This window comes from Phyllostomus hastatus, unplaced genomic scaffold, assembly GCF_019186645.2.
Source record: "Phyllostomus hastatus isolate PE091 unplaced genomic scaffold, TTU_PhHast_1.1 phas_contig_948, whole genome shotgun sequence".
Lineage (NCBI taxonomy): Eukaryota > Metazoa > Chordata > Mammalia > Chiroptera > Phyllostomidae > Phyllostomus > Phyllostomus hastatus.
The window spans coordinates 1,985,563-2,000,165 of NW_025333993.1; the positions used below are offsets into that span (position 1 = coordinate 1,985,563).

At 57.7% G+C, this 14,603-nt stretch overlaps 1 protein-coding gene across 7 annotated transcripts in view; it reads right to left on the minus strand.

The window, feature by feature from the left end:
• Positions 1 to 1,634: 1,634 nt before the first annotated feature.
• Positions 1,635 to 14,603, minus strand: part of AGPAT3 (1-acylglycerol-3-phosphate O-acyltransferase 3) — a 95,355-nt gene continuing 82,386 nt past the window's right edge. For all 7 annotated transcript variants that reach the window (XM_045852739.1, XM_045852735.1, XM_045852734.1 and 4 more), the window contains exons 3-9: positions 14,220 to 14,389; positions 13,516 to 13,677; positions 12,497 to 12,650; positions 11,830 to 11,932; positions 7,613 to 7,688; positions 2,203 to 2,401; positions 1,635 to 1,887 (exon numbers count right to left, since the gene is read on the minus strand). In XM_045852739.1, coding sequence (XP_045708695.1) covers positions 1,799 to 1,887; positions 2,203 to 2,401; positions 7,613 to 7,688; positions 11,830 to 11,932; positions 12,497 to 12,650; positions 13,516 to 13,677; positions 14,220 to 14,389 — 953 coding nt within the window. In that variant the 3' untranslated portion in view covers positions 1,635 to 1,798. The remainder of the gene's footprint in view (positions 1,888 to 2,202; positions 2,402 to 7,612; positions 7,689 to 11,829; positions 11,933 to 12,496; positions 12,651 to 13,515; positions 13,678 to 14,219; positions 14,390 to 14,603) is intronic.

The following is a 14,603-nucleotide window of genomic DNA, read 5'->3' on the forward strand; positions in this document are numbered from 1 at the left end:
TGCGCAGACAAATCCACTCCAAAGCGGCCACTCGGCCCAGAGGGAGCAGAGGGATGTGCTTTAAGACAGAGGCGAGAACGCCCCTGTCACCAAACCTAAAATTCAGGAGCGTGTCACTGTTATGAAGAATTGATGCCATCCTGATAAATCTTCCCAAAATACACACTTAGGGCCAACACATTATTTTTTTTCCAATATAGTTTCTAATGTTTTTCATGTCTCTTCCCTCCATTTGTTTTTTCTAGAAAATCCAACCCGCCTCTGTTCAGAATGCTGGTTACAGTGTATCAGAGAGAACACCCGTTATTTTCTTTCCCTTGCTAAAAAAAAAAAAAAAAAAAAAGATGAGGGGAATGTCACTTTAAAAAACCAACTTGAAAGTGCAAGAAGGAAGCCCAGTGCAGGTGGGTGGGAGTGGAGTAACTGAGCTGAGCCCCGCCAGGAGGCGGGGAGGCAGGGAGCCCCTCCGCCCCACTCCTCCGTCTGCCCAGCTGCTCTCAGCCCGGCCTTGGTGCACTGAACCATCGCTTTCAGATCAGACGCCTCCCTCTAGGGCCACGCCTACAAAGGAGGCTGAGAGGACAGGCCAATCACAGGCTGTTGGGACCCTGGGGAGACACTCTGCTGGGCACCTGTGGGTGTGGGCCCCGCCAGGCCGGGAAGCCGCCCACCTGGCCCTCCCCAGGGACACTTGTGCCTGCTCAGAGCAGGGAGGGTGACACTGGGGGGAGACAGGCTCACCCCCTCTCATTTTCATCAGGGCCTTGAGAGCCACCGAAAGACCCACCGTAAAAACAAAATCCCTGAAAGCCAACAAGCTCTGCGTTAGCAGCCTCCAACCACCTTTAGAAGAGATTGGGTGGCGACCCCGCTTTTAAAGCAGCCCTCACAGGTCCTGGGGGCCATGGGGCAAAGGTCTCCCTCCAGCACACTCAGCACCTCTGGGCCCTGGGCTCCCGGTCATGGGGGGAGAGGACACCAGCCCAGGGTGGCCTCCTCCCCAGCACCCAGCAGAGGGACTCTGTCCAAAGGCTGCAGGGAGAAAGGGCCAGAGGAGCTCTGGGTGCGGGAAGAACGCTGCATGTCAGCGAGTCACCGGGCACCTCCACGCAGGGGTAGGTAGTAACCTGCACAGCCCGTGCGTGCCGCCAGCCCGGCGCGGGCACCCAGTTCCTCTGACACCCCGTGTGTGCTCGTTGACCAGAGAACTCTCTCAGCAGCGTCCCCGCCCCCACTAGCTCCCCAGCCCCGCTGTCTGGAAGTGCAGGTGTTGGCTGTGCCTTGGGGGGCCAGAGACCCTGTGACATTCGTTCCCAGGAGCACTGGGGGGTCCTGAAGAGCGTTTGCTGGGGGTGCTGGGGAGGAGCTGAGGGGCCAGGGCGAGTTCCCGAAATCACGGGTAAAAGCAAAAAACAGGACATAACGTTAAGAAGAGAAAGCATTGGAGGCTCTCTCTGGCCGGCGGAGTCCTTGAGAGATGACGCTGGGTGAGACCCGGTGCCCCGGGAGCCGCCTCCCCAGAGCGGACGCCGCCACCCCCCACCCTGCCCTCCCGGCTCATCTCCCGCGGCGACGGCGGCGGCAGGCAGGCCCTGCTGCGGGCTGCGGCCGTCTCCATCCGGCAGGCCTTCCGATCTCTTTACTCTTGGCTCAAGTTTATTGGTTAATATTAGTCACCAGTTAATAAGAAAAATAGTTTCTAAGTGTCTTTTTTTCCTCTCCGTACGTGTTGTTCTGTTTTTAATTGAGTTAATCGGATACCACCGTCAGGTTACGTGTGTTCAATCACAGCCATTAATTACTCCTTTTTCTTAAATTCTTGGTTTCCGTAGCTGGAGCCTTTCTCTATTTCAGTTACTCCTATTAGTCGGCGGACTCCAAAGGAAGCTTTAAAACAGGAGAAAGGTGAGGTTAGACAGGTTAGCTGGGGACACCGTTCCTGGGGGGCCCATGTGGGGGACAGGCAGGCCCACTCCCGCTCCTCCCTCTGCCCCACGCGGGCCTGGGCGGCCTGTCCCCACGGAGCAGGCGGCTTCTACAGCAGAGTGGCCAGAGCCCACTCTCTGAGGCCCAGGAGGCCCTGCCTGGACCCTCGGCTCCTTGTCACCTCCCAGGCTGCCGTGATCGTCTCCGGGCCTGGGTCCCTCTGCAGGGACACAGCAGGCCCCGGCCCCAACCCGTGAGGTCACGCGCATCCCTTACCTGCCCCAACGAAGCCCAGGAACGTCAGGATCAGGAGGGGAGAGCCGCTGGCAAAGACGCCCAAGACGAAGCTGAACAGAGGGGACAGGAGAACCGTGGCCCAGAAGAGGAAGTTCAGCAGCGTCCACGGCCGTCGGGCTGGCTTGAACTGCTCCCCCGGAAACACGCCCTTCTGGTTGTACGCCTCCTGCAGGGCATCCTGCGCGGGTCCAGAAGAAAGGCAGTGTCTTTGCACGCTGTCCTCCTCACAGAGGGACAGCTGTGCTGACAGGGAAACACGGCCCGACCTGTGAAGGGCCACGGAGAGGGGCGAACCGTGCGCTGCGGGTGGGAGAGGAAGCCGGCATGGCCTGCGCGGAGCGCCTTGGCTGCCTGTACCACCGAAACGCGTAAAAACACAACCCTCTTGACCTGGAACGTCCCCCAGGAAAATGATGAGACTGTGCCTGGCACAGGACGGGCACTGCGACCCAGTGACCGACCGGGTGTGCGCGCCAGGCCCCTCGCCCTCTCCCCCTGCGTGTCAAGGGCAGGGGTGCCAGTGCCGAGGGTCCAGCGGCCGGCTGGGGCATGGTCCTGGCATCGCCCCGTGCTGGCTCTGTCACCACACAAACTCACTTTGCCCCTCCTTCCCGTAGGCGAATGACAGGAGGGAGGAGCCGGCGGAGACACAGGGAGATGACACGGACAGGGCTTTGGGGGCAGTGGCGCGGGGACTCGCTCTGCACACTGAGCGCAGGCTGGCTGAGAAAGGGGGCGCCCAGCAGGACGGACTTCTCCGCAGCCACCGCACAGCACGTGTTGAGAGGAGGTGTGCCGTGGCATTTGAGGTGCCGTGGGGTTCCACGTGTGCAAAAAAATATGCATGGCCACGTATCTGTACGGGACCACGGGGAGTACGGTGTTGTCTGTTCTTATTTTCTTTCTTCCACAGCTGTGTTTTGTGTTGTATAAAAATGCAAGCGGGGGCCTGACAAACACCCGGCCTCAGCCCCATGCAACTCGTAGATGGCCGCCCTCCACCACAGGAGGCCTTGAGAGGCCAGGGCACCCTTGACCTTCAGGCGCATGCACACCCCTCGGGGCGACTGCAAGCCCCTGCCCTGCGTGGTCCTGGCATGTCCCTGCCATGTTCGAGCCCACTGGGCCACCTCCACTCCGACCGCCCAACCCGGAGCACAAGGGTCCTGTCTCCGGCTCCCTCGTCCCTCGAGTGTTTACGGCCGGTGGCCGTCAGGGTGAACCAGGGCCTGAGATGGCGGCACGGACAGAAGGCGGGGCCTTTCCACGCCTCCCCCTGCCCTTTCTGAGCTAGGAACCGCATTTCAGGTCGCAATCTAGCGTCCACGTGCGCAAGGGATTTCGGGAGGACACGATGCTCGCCCTTGGCACAGGGGGTGTCGTACGCGTTTCGGCTCTATGCCGGGCCGCCCGACCCGCAGAAATGATCCTGTGGCGCTGCTTCTCCAGTATGATGTCCTTTCTCCTCGTCGTCCCGACTCCCTCACCTGAACCTCTGCTGAAGATGCTTATTCCGGAAGGCTAGAGAAACAGAAGCTGCTCAGTTTGCTGTAGCCTGGGCTTGCCCAGACCACGCGCCTCCCCGTTTCCAGCACCTGTCTCTCCCCGCCCCCAAAGCCAGCCCCATGCAGGGGGGGCTCCCGGCTCTGTTATCCTGGGGTCAGCGTGCGCACTACACAGGGCGGGGCAGAAGTAGGTTTCCAGTAGTGAGTACACAAAGCACAGTTCATTCTTGTATCACTTATTCATTGCTGGATATGAACAGCTGTAAACTTACTCTGCCCCCACCCAGGTCTGTGATGGTGATGTGGGTGGCCAGGAAGCAAGAACCCCCCGGCTGCCAGGACTTGGTCCCATTCCCCCCACCCCCACACCTGTGACAGGCAGTCACTCCTCAACTCGGCAGCAGGTGTGATGGACCGTGTCCAGGCCAGAGGCCCAGGGACCTGGGGACTTCCAGCCTGGCCCCCCAGAGGATGGTCCCTTTCTTCTCAGGACCTTAGTTTCTACATCTGTGAAAGGGGAGACTGTAGCTAGCTGGTAATCGCCAAAGACATAAGGCATCGTGGCTCTCGGAAGCTCCCAGTCTGGTCGCTGCAGGGTCTTTGCATCTTTCCTGGCTGGGGGCAGCGGGGCCGCAGGTCACCCAGACCCTCTATTCACAGGATGGGGGAGGGGCATCTCAGGCTCAGCTGGGGGACATAACCCGCGTCTTTGCGTCTCTGACAGACACGCTCCCACGTGCGCCCGCCCCACCAAAGTGGGACACGCGCTAATATCACAGAGAGGAAGGCCATGCAGCATCTGAAAGGGGTGAATTCAACCCCCCTAGGTCACTGTCGACAGATACAAAAAACAGCGGTGACAGGCAAAAAGAATAACGCAGAAGAACACCACAGCATGGTGTCCCCAGAGTAAACTGAAAAAAAACAAAAAAAAACAAAAAAAAAACCCAAAACTGAAAACACTATGTATGTTATATAATTCAGTATTCTAGAATAGCATAGCAGATAGTATAAGAATACTCAAATCCCTTGGCTAGGTCAAAACTTGTCCTTTGATGCACTCGCGGGGGATCATTTCAGGAAGTGAACCGTCTAAGGGACGAGGCCCTGCGTCCTGTCCCCTGCGGAAGTTGGAGGTCGCCCCGCTCCAGACCCGGGCTTCGGTTCCCAGGCGCGGCTTCGCTCTCCCCCCTCCCCCAGGCCCCCGCCCCCAACAGGCGCATGCGCGCGTAACAGTGATGCCCGGAGAGGTGCTCGCTTCCCACTTCTCCGACCACAAGTGACTTTACCTTCCCCCTCCCACAGGCGCATGCGCGTGAGTAATGCCCAGAGAACTGCTCGCTTCCCAGTTCTCTGTCCACACGCGGCTTTACCCCCCGCCACCTCCCACAGGCGCATGCGCATAACAGTGACGCCTGGGGCGCTGCACGCTTCCCAGTTCTCCGTGAGAGTCACGGCGCATACACACTGCAGCCTGCTTTTCTCACTCAATTTTCTCCAGGTTCACTTACGTGGACAATGCGTAGTTCGTTTATTTTAACTGAATCATAGCAAACGAATATATAAATGCAGCGCGTCTACTTCCTGATGCACTTTTAGATTATTCCTCATTTCCTGCCGAACCAATCCTGCCTCTTCGTGTACTGCGTCTGGAACTCGTAAACCTGACTGAGCTTCAGAGATGCGCACACCCGGCCCCCGCCCGTGCGCATGAGGTCTGTCCGCCTGCCTACCCTCCTGGGGCTCCAGCGCAGTTTCCTTTTGGTTGTGCTTTTTCTTCTGGAGAGGGTTACACTGTTCTTTGAAATTGTGTGTTCTAAGTTTTCAAAGGTGGGAGCATAAAGCTAGTGGTACTGCTCTCACATGATTTTCACTCGCTGCTCTCTGCCTGGTCCACCTTTTTAATCCCTATTCATGCCAGTACTACTCCTTTTCACCTGGTCAGCCTGGCCCGGGGCTTTCTGTTTTATGAGAGTTCTAAAGGACAAGCTTCTGATGCGATTGCTCTTATGTAACTTTGCCTTCTGTTATAATAACTCATGCTATTTTTACTTTTTTTCTGTGTTCTACACTCTGGGCTTACTCTGTTCCATCTGCACATGTATGTGTGTGTATGTGTACAGTTACTAGGAGGAAAAAATGTGTGTAAGACTTTCAAAGAGACTCTGACACCCAGTAAGAGATGTGTCCACTATTAACCTCACAGTCAGTCCTCTGTGGGCAGTGTGTCTTTTCTCTGGTGATTCTACAGATCTCCGTCTTTGGAGTTTAGCAATTTCATTGCCAAGCAGGGTGAACTTCTTATTTATCTCATCCCAGACTCGTACAGTATTTCTTGAACCGGAGGGAATCGGTGTTCATCACTTCCAGGAGTTTCATGGTCATCAGCCGTGACAGCTGCTCTGCACCACGCCTCCCACTCTCCCCCTCGGGACCTGCCGACTGCTGCCCACTGCACCTCCCGGTCTGTCTTCTCCACCCCTTCGCAGGTGCACTCTGTCTGGGCTGCATCCTGAACACTTTCCTCTAAATCTTCCAGCTCACTAATTTCCTCTCCGTCTGTATCTCATCGGACAGTTAATCTGTTCAGAGTTTACTGCTAATGACTGAATTTCTCACGCCTGTAAATTCGACTTGGTTTTTCTCAGATCTGACTCATTTTTTTTTCGTAGGTCTTGCTCTTTTCAGTTCCGTTTTTTACGCTTAATCATTTCAAAAATACCGACTTTAGCCTCTGTCTGAGAGTTCCATTGTCTGAGGTTTTTGGAGTCCAGCTGCCCAGTCTGCGGTATCTGCGGGTTCCGGCTCGGAGCCCGTCTCCAGCAGCCCCTCCTCACCCGAAGATGTCCCGGGCAGCCCAGGCTTGGAGTCACGTTCTTCCAGTGTGGCACGTGCTGCTCCCAGGAACCCCAAAGACTGGCCTGGAGCCACTTTTCACGTTGATAGATTGTCTTTGTTTTCGAACTATGTTGTTAGTGTAAATTCAAACCCCAAGCCTGTTCGAGGTCAGGCTTGCGATTCTGACTCACCAGAGGGGGCTGTTTTGAGACCGAGAGAGGGAAGCTTCCAAGTCCCTTCCCTGTGCTGACAGGCAGATGCTTTTCGTTTCACCTTTCTGAGGGTAAAACTCTCGGAGGTTTCTGGCTTCATGTAGGGTTTCCAGTTCTAACTCCTGCCTTGAGTGAGGTCAAACCCTTACCTTCTGTTTCCAGGGAGACATTACAACCCAAGACTCTGGTTGAGAAGACCAGCAGGCTCCACCGGGAGAGCCCACAGGCTTACCACGGCTTTTCAGTTCCCTCTCCGTTTTTGATCCCTGGAGAGTGCCCTTATTTTCTTGCAAGCCGGTCAATGCATTTGAAAGGATATCTGTTACCTACTGAAAGGATTTTCTGATTATCTCAGCCCTTCTCAATGCTGAAAACAAAAATCAACTGCCCTGCAGGTTTGTATATATAAAACAAACCAGGATTGGGAGGGGGGGAGGCATGCCCTGGGGGATGCAGTGGAGCTGGGTGTGGCCATGAGGACCTTTTCTGTCATCTACATTCTGCTGCTTCTTATAAACCGAACACACATACTTACTGTCTATGTCTGTTCTGTATCTATGATTTCTTTTCCATGAAAAACTAAATCAAATGTAATCAAGTATCATTCTCCATGGTTACACAAGCACTATGTCAGTTACTCTTATACATTTCTCTAGTGTGTTCATTCCTCAAAAGCTGAGAAAAGAGAGAGGGAAAGGACCAGAGAGAAGGATGTGAGAACGGCACAGCACTCGTGGGGCCGGAGGAAGTCGCATGCCAGCAGCCTGCCCACCCCCCGCAGCCGCCCCTTCGAGCCCTTCCCGAGACCCCCAGGGGGACGCTGCGTGCCTTTACCTTCTCCTGGTACAGTTTGTGCAGCCACTGAGCCGCTTCCTTCTCGTCCAGCGGGATCTCCTCCAGAGGAAACCTCCTGTCGGACGGAGAAGACCGGGAGCAGAGTGAGTGACAGGATGACGGCGAACTGAAAGTGGGGAGAACCGGTGCATGGGGTTCCTCGCTGGCCTGCTTCTGCTAATCAGTCTCCCTCTGAATTTCCAAAAACACGTGAACATCAAAGTAACTTCTCCTCGGGCGTTCCCCCAGAGGCGGCCTGGGGCTCTCTGCAGGGCGGGCGCAGTGGCGAGCACTGCAGTGGCGGGGCCAGAGGCGTCTGCATTCAGAGGGCAGCGGAGGCATCTCACGGGGACCCAGGGAGCCGGGCAACGGGTGGGTTGCGCCCCCAGGGCCTCTGTGAAGGGTGGTCGTGTATTCGCTTCAGCAGGAGCTTTAGTCTCTCTTAATGGTTCACTCTTGGGAAATACTCATGACTCAGAGTCTCTCATTAGGCAAAGGAGATTGTGGACATCACAGAGAAAATCTACTTGCTTCAAATATGAAAAGCCATGGAGATTTGGAACCGTAATCTCAATGAACAAGCAGCTGACTTCGGTCAGGACCCTAACTTACTTGTACAACCGGTCACCAGCTGGATTACTGGCCCCAGGGGTGCAGGTGTCTACCCGGTAAGGTTAGAAGGACAAGAACCACTTTCCACCACGGCAACTGTCCTGCCTCCAGATGGCCAGCGCACACGTAAGCTAGCCGGTGCAACTGACCGGCAGGGTGCAGGCCCCCCCAGGACCCCGGCCGCCCGCCTCAGACAGGCCCGTGGTGAGAGAGGAGCCAGGTGAGATGTCCGTGGTCAGACACACATCCCCGTGCTTTAAGGTATCTCAAACACTGTGCTCTAAGAATGGAGAACTCCGGTTTATGTGGCTTATACCTGTATCTTGGCCACATTTGACTTTCTAGGCCTGCACATGTCAGATATTGCAGCCCCGGGGAGACTCCAGCACACGCTTGAGGGAAGGGACGGCCTGCGACCTCCTAGTAAACAAAACCAGTGTAACTTTGTGGACCCTGGAAGGTCTTGGGGATCTCCAGGAGGCCCCAGACCACACCTTGAGAACTGGCACTTAAAGGATTTGCCCCAGGCACCGACCAGTCCAGGAAGAAGCAAAGTTCCGGAGGGGTTCACCTACAGAAAGATGACTCAGTTTGACACCGAGTTTAAGGTGTCAAACTCGGCCAACTGCTCTCCCTGATTTACATCCATAGTCTGCATGCCACCCACAGGTCCTGTGTGTGTCTGTTAGATGCACCATGATATACGTGCAATAAGAATTTAAGATGAGACAAAAATAAATACAAAGATGAGCATCTATCTCCTGGACTTGACTCAGCCACTCTAAGGACACGGGCCAGCAGGAGCGCGGGACAGCCTCAGGCCACCGTCACCAAAGCCTGGGCCCTGACCAGTTACAGGGCCCCGGGAACTTCGCCAGCAGGCCCAGAGAACGAGGCAACCCACCCCCGCACCCCAACCTGGGCTGCAGAGCCTCAGCTTGCTGACAAGTACGTTTCAGGCTCCCCAGAATACTGCTTTTACTCAAGACCCAAAGGGTAAGTGACAAAAACAGTAAGTTGAGGCTTTAGAAGTTCTAAGAATGTATCTATTAACGTAAACTATAGATCTGTGTTTTCTGCACCAAAGGGGGGAATGAAGAGATGGAAACCCGAGTCCGCTCCAGCTGCAGTCTGCGTCTGTGTGGAGGCACAGTGCAGCCTGCAGGTGGCTGTGGGCATCCGCCTTGAGCTGGGCCTAGTGGCTTCCTTGGCTCCGCCCCCTGCCAGCCCCGCCCCCCAACCTCCAGAGACTTTCTGACCATGGTTACCCAGGAAAAGAGCAAGACCTGCCTCCAAGACCAACAAACACTGGACACAAAGCCCACCACTGCTGTCCCTGTCCTGGACCGCATCCCCATCCTAAACAGAGCCACAGCCAGCAGAGAGCTGACCTGGCTTTCCCGGGTCAGGCCCACCCAGGGCCCAGAGACATCACCCAGTCCCTGGTGGCCGCGCTAGGTCAGCCCCCCGCCAGGGGTTCTGGAGATCTAAGGGTGGGGGGGACCCTGGGCTCCCCGATCCCAGGATGGAATAAGAGGCTCTGTAGCTACTTTGAGCAGTCCACTGCGAACTTCAGAAGGAAAAACACATCCAGCTTATTATGTTCACGAAATTATTCCTGGAAATCTCCTACAGTGTGGCCAGAACCGGGTGGTATTTAAAAACAAAAGCAAGCAAGCAAACAAAAAACATTTACTGCCTCAAGCTCTCCCGACTGCCATGGAGAGGGCCTGTCCGAGCCTTCGCCAGTCACACTGACCGGGATGGTCGCCGAGTCGCCGGTAGTCACGGGGGCAGACAAGGGTGCTGATGCAGAGGGTTCCGTGTGGTTTACACACGACCAGGGAGGGACCTGCCTCCCCGGGGAACACCTGAATGACACCAGCAAGGTCAACCAGGATGACCCAGGCGGAGGCAGCCCTGGAAGTCCTGCCTGAGTTCTGTCTTGAGCTGGAGTCGAAGTCACAACACCGTTTTATTAACAGAGTAGTCCCCAGACTGTTTTACATTAAAATGATTTTTCTGGGTGGATGATCCTGAGGCCAAGAAACTGGGAGAGTCAGAGCGTGGCAGCGAGACATGCCGTTTGGGTGTGACCTTCTTGGTCACTGACCTTCCTCTTGTGCCTCCAAAATGGAGGTCGCTTTGCACGTGAAGTCGTGCCTGCATCTCAGGACAAAGCCCCGGGCTCTGCAGTGGACACCTGGACACCTCACTCCTGTCTCATCTCGCCGGCACCAGAAACCACTCGGGATGAAACCTAAAACGGACCCTCCTCCCAGACTCCTCTTCCTGCAGACACAGATCCCTTTAACCCTGGGGCTGAACTCGCCAGTGCCAACGCAAGTCACAAACATGCAGCTTCCAGCCGGAGGGTTCTGTGGGAGAGCCCACACCGCCAGCCTCTGAGCCGATCTGGTCCTGCCCTGGGGGGAAAGGCCAGTCCCCTTCGTCCGCCAGGCCACATGACCGCAGGCCCCAGGGGCCTACTGACCCCGCAAGGTGTGGGCACGCCACACGGGCTCCCAAGGAGGGGGGAGAGGGGGTGGCAGATGGCCCCCCTCATTCTGGCCTGGCAGTCTCCCAAAAAGGAATGAAACACGAAATTGAAACAACATGAGGGTCTCCCTTTGCATTTTCCCGTCCTCGGCTCTGGCAGACGACCCCTCAGGCACCCCTTGCCGACTGGGAGGCCTGGGGAAGATCCCACCTCTCTTGGCCCCTGGGGCAGGGTTTCAGCCCAGCCCGGCCCGGCCCAGCCCAGCCCAGCCCAGCCCAGCCCAGCCCTGCCTCGGGCTGAAGGGGGCCCCCCCACCTCTGCCACCCTGAGCGCATTTCCCGTGTCTCCACCAGCGCATGCCGGTGTGTCAGACACCCGGTTCTCTGGTCCCTCTACCTGCCCACCCCACCCTGCCTCTGGCCTCTTGCTTTGCATACAGTAAGCACTCAATACATGTACACTGAACAATTAATAGGAGTTGTTTCCAATAATCTGAGGGTGCTTTAAGGGCTCCACAGGGCCCTGCCTCAGACTGACTTCCCCTTCTTGGATTCTCGGGGTTCCTCGGGGCACAGAGCAGCTCTGCGTGGACCGGCTCCCACGTCCCTCCAGCAGGACAACCCTGAACATGGGCTTGCGGCCGGCGCAGTGGAACCTGAGGGGCTCAACCCTGGGGTGGCCCGGAGTGGGCGTCCCAGTGGGGCTGCGGTCGGCCGTGGCCCTGACCCTTCTGTCTGGGGCTGCCTCTGAGCCTCAGCCCTAACCTGAAAAGGGGACCACGGAGTGCCCCTCGGGCTGGGAACGCTGTCCTGGTCTCTCCTGTGGGGATCCTAGTCCCCGTGCAAATTTCAGCTCAGCCTCTTCCAAACAGCTCCTGTGCTCCTCCAGCAGGAGGGGGTCACCCCTCCCTGGACCATCTGGAACATTCTGCCTTCACCCCACAGCCACTCGCTCACTTTGTGCGACAGCCGGCGGTGCCCCTGTCTGTCCCATGTGTGTCCACCCTCGAGGGCGGGAACTTCGGCCGCCTGCACCCGGGGGCAGCCCGGGACGTGGAGGGGCACGTGTGGGGGCTGGGACAGCATGGGGGGGGCACCGAGCTCACCTCACACACATGTCCGCCTCGTATTTCTTCCCGTAGAGGATCCCCAGCAGGGACGGGTTCTTGTTTCTCCGGAAGTTCAGAGTGACGTCGTAGACGGCTGCGACTGTGGCGGGGGGGGGGGGGTGGTGGTGCAGGAGTGAGCCCGGAGCCGCCCGCCGCCCACCACCCCTCGCCCCTCGCCCCTCGCCCCTTGCCCCATGCAGAGCCCAGCAAGCTTTTCACAGGGGCTGTTTTCTCTCTGCTGATCCGATTCTCGCCTTTTAGTGGGGCGTTCGGCTGGTTTGCATCTAAACTACTTACGGCCGTGCACGCGTTTAAATCCACTCCGGCCACCCTCTACTCCTCCCGTCTGTCCTCTGCCCCTTTCCGTTCGCTTGCCGCCTTTTGGGTCACTTAAATGTGTATTTTTTTCCTTTGTAAGTTTCTCAGTTACATACTTTTTATTACTTTAGTTATTTTCCATGAACTAACATTTTTATCGCCTTGAAAACGATACAAGAATCTTCACATGTTAACTCCACGTACTTGGTTCTCCCTTTCCTGGCCTGTATTTTGCATGTAATTCACCCATGTGGTTTTTGACTGTTTTCGTTTCTGGCTTCACACGGAGCCCAGAGGACCGGTGTTTGCCGCCCCCCCCCCAGCTTTGGGCGGCCCAGGCCCTCACCTGTCCCGCGCAGGCACTGGACCGCGGTGGTGAAGCCCTTGGTGCGAGGCAGCAGGTGGTACTTGAGGGCGGGCAGCCCCTTGGAGGCGGCCACCTCCATGCTGACGCGGTGCTTCTTCTCCGTGAAGCGCGTGCCCTCGCAGTACAGGAGAAACTAGGGCACAGACACAGGGCCGTGGGCTCGGACGCCCCCCGTGCACGGGCTAACCCCACCGGCAGCTTGCCGCCCGATTGCAGGAAGGACAGCACCGCGACGGTGACGAGCACGCGGCATGTTTCAGGGCTGTGATCCGCACCCCGGCCACACGAATCCCCTCGCCGCACAGCTAACAGCACTGCGCTTATTCTCAAAGAAGGCAATAGAGAACTTTCCAGAAAGGAGGACACACGAAGGTCCCTGGGCAGCAGCCTTCCGGGCGGAGTGGCAAATACGTACGTGAGGTAGAAACGCTAAGGAAGGAGTCAGCTCTCAAAGGACTCTCAGAGACCAGGCAGGAGGAGCAGAGAGAGAGACAGGAGATTTGAACCAACTGACACCATTGATTCCGGGCAGGAGCCCATCAAACTCACCTGAGGGGCTGGAAAAGCCGCCCAAGCCCCCCAGGCCCTGGCTGCTGTGACAGGTGGGTGTCAAGTGCCCTGCGACTCTTCCGTATCCTGAAGGAGGAACTTGCCCAGAGCTTCAGGTCACTAGGGTTGGTGATGGAACCCCCTCTAAGGAAAACCCTCTCTGCAGAGGCAGCTCCTCAGCCAGGGCGCTGGACGGGCACCCACTCACCGCCCAAGGTGACCCCGCTCTGCTGAGCAGGGCCACAGCCCCACCTCCCCGCCCCGCTCCCGGCTGTGGTTCTCAGCCGGGGCGGCAGAAGTCGGCGCCCAGGCCCCGCTGTGAACCGGGACTCAGAGCTTCCTGCCGGCCTGGCCTTCCCACCCGTGACTCGGGTCGCTTTCACGTGTCCGAGGGGGACCCAGCCAGGGCGGCCTCCCCTGCCGGGGCGCACGTGCGCACACGGACTCACCCACATGTACTCGGGATAGTCGGCCAAGCGCTTCAGCCCTTCGATGACGGTGTCCCGGTCCTCCTCCCACTTCCTCTTGCAGAACACAATCTCCAGGAAGTACCACGTCCAGCCGATGAGGGGCACGAACAGCAGCTCCCTCTTGGCCAGGACTTTGGAGCTCTGGAGGCGGGAGGGGCGCAGGTAGTGCGCTGCAGGCCACGAGGCCCCCCGGCCGTCGTCCCAAGGACTGGCCCGGTGGGCGGTGACTGCACTGACCGCTGGGGCACCCTGACACTGAGTGTGGAGGGGAGACCCGGACCCCGAGCGTGGCACCGCTGGGACCAGCGTGGCCCAAGAGTGCAGGTGCACCTCCTGCAGAGGAGGGCCTGAGGCGCAGGCAGGCCTGGCAGAGGGCAGCGGGTGGGAATGCCAGGCTCAGGGTGTTAACACTGCATCGGGGTGCCTGGCTGCCCCGGAAGCCCTGGGGACTCACAGGACAATAGGTAAGGCTTAAATGGGAGGAAAGGCAGGAACATCCAACCCCAGGGGCACCCTGGGGCGGCTGAGGGCCACCTGCCATCCGAGCTGCCCTGGGTGAGTCATGAGCCTGGACCCCGAGCTCAGGGGGCCGGAGGCTAAAGCTGGAGGGGAGAAAACCCAGACCCCAGAGAGCCATGGCAACAGCTCCCCGGCCGACCCCCCCCCCCGCCCGCATCACTCACCCCCAGCACGCCGAACCGCTCACACATGGTCCACCCGCAGAGGAAGTCGATCTCGAAGTTGTGATTGAGGATGATGACCACGTGCTCCTTCCCCAAGCGGTCCATTGTGGCCTGGTCGGTGAACAGCGTGCACTCCGTGCAGGACCACCACTCCAGCAGCATGACCAGCTCTGCGGACACACAGAGGGCGGGACCTGGGTCGGCGGGGGCGGGGCCCGGGCAGGGAGCACAGGCCGGCCCCAGCTCTGACTCGGGCGGGGCTTCTCCAGTGTTTCATCCAGACCGGGCTTTTCTGCTAGAAATGCGTTTTGGCAGTTTACATTTAATAAAATAAGTTTTCCCAATGTATAATAAACTTCTCTAAGCAAAAAGTTAAGGGAGAAG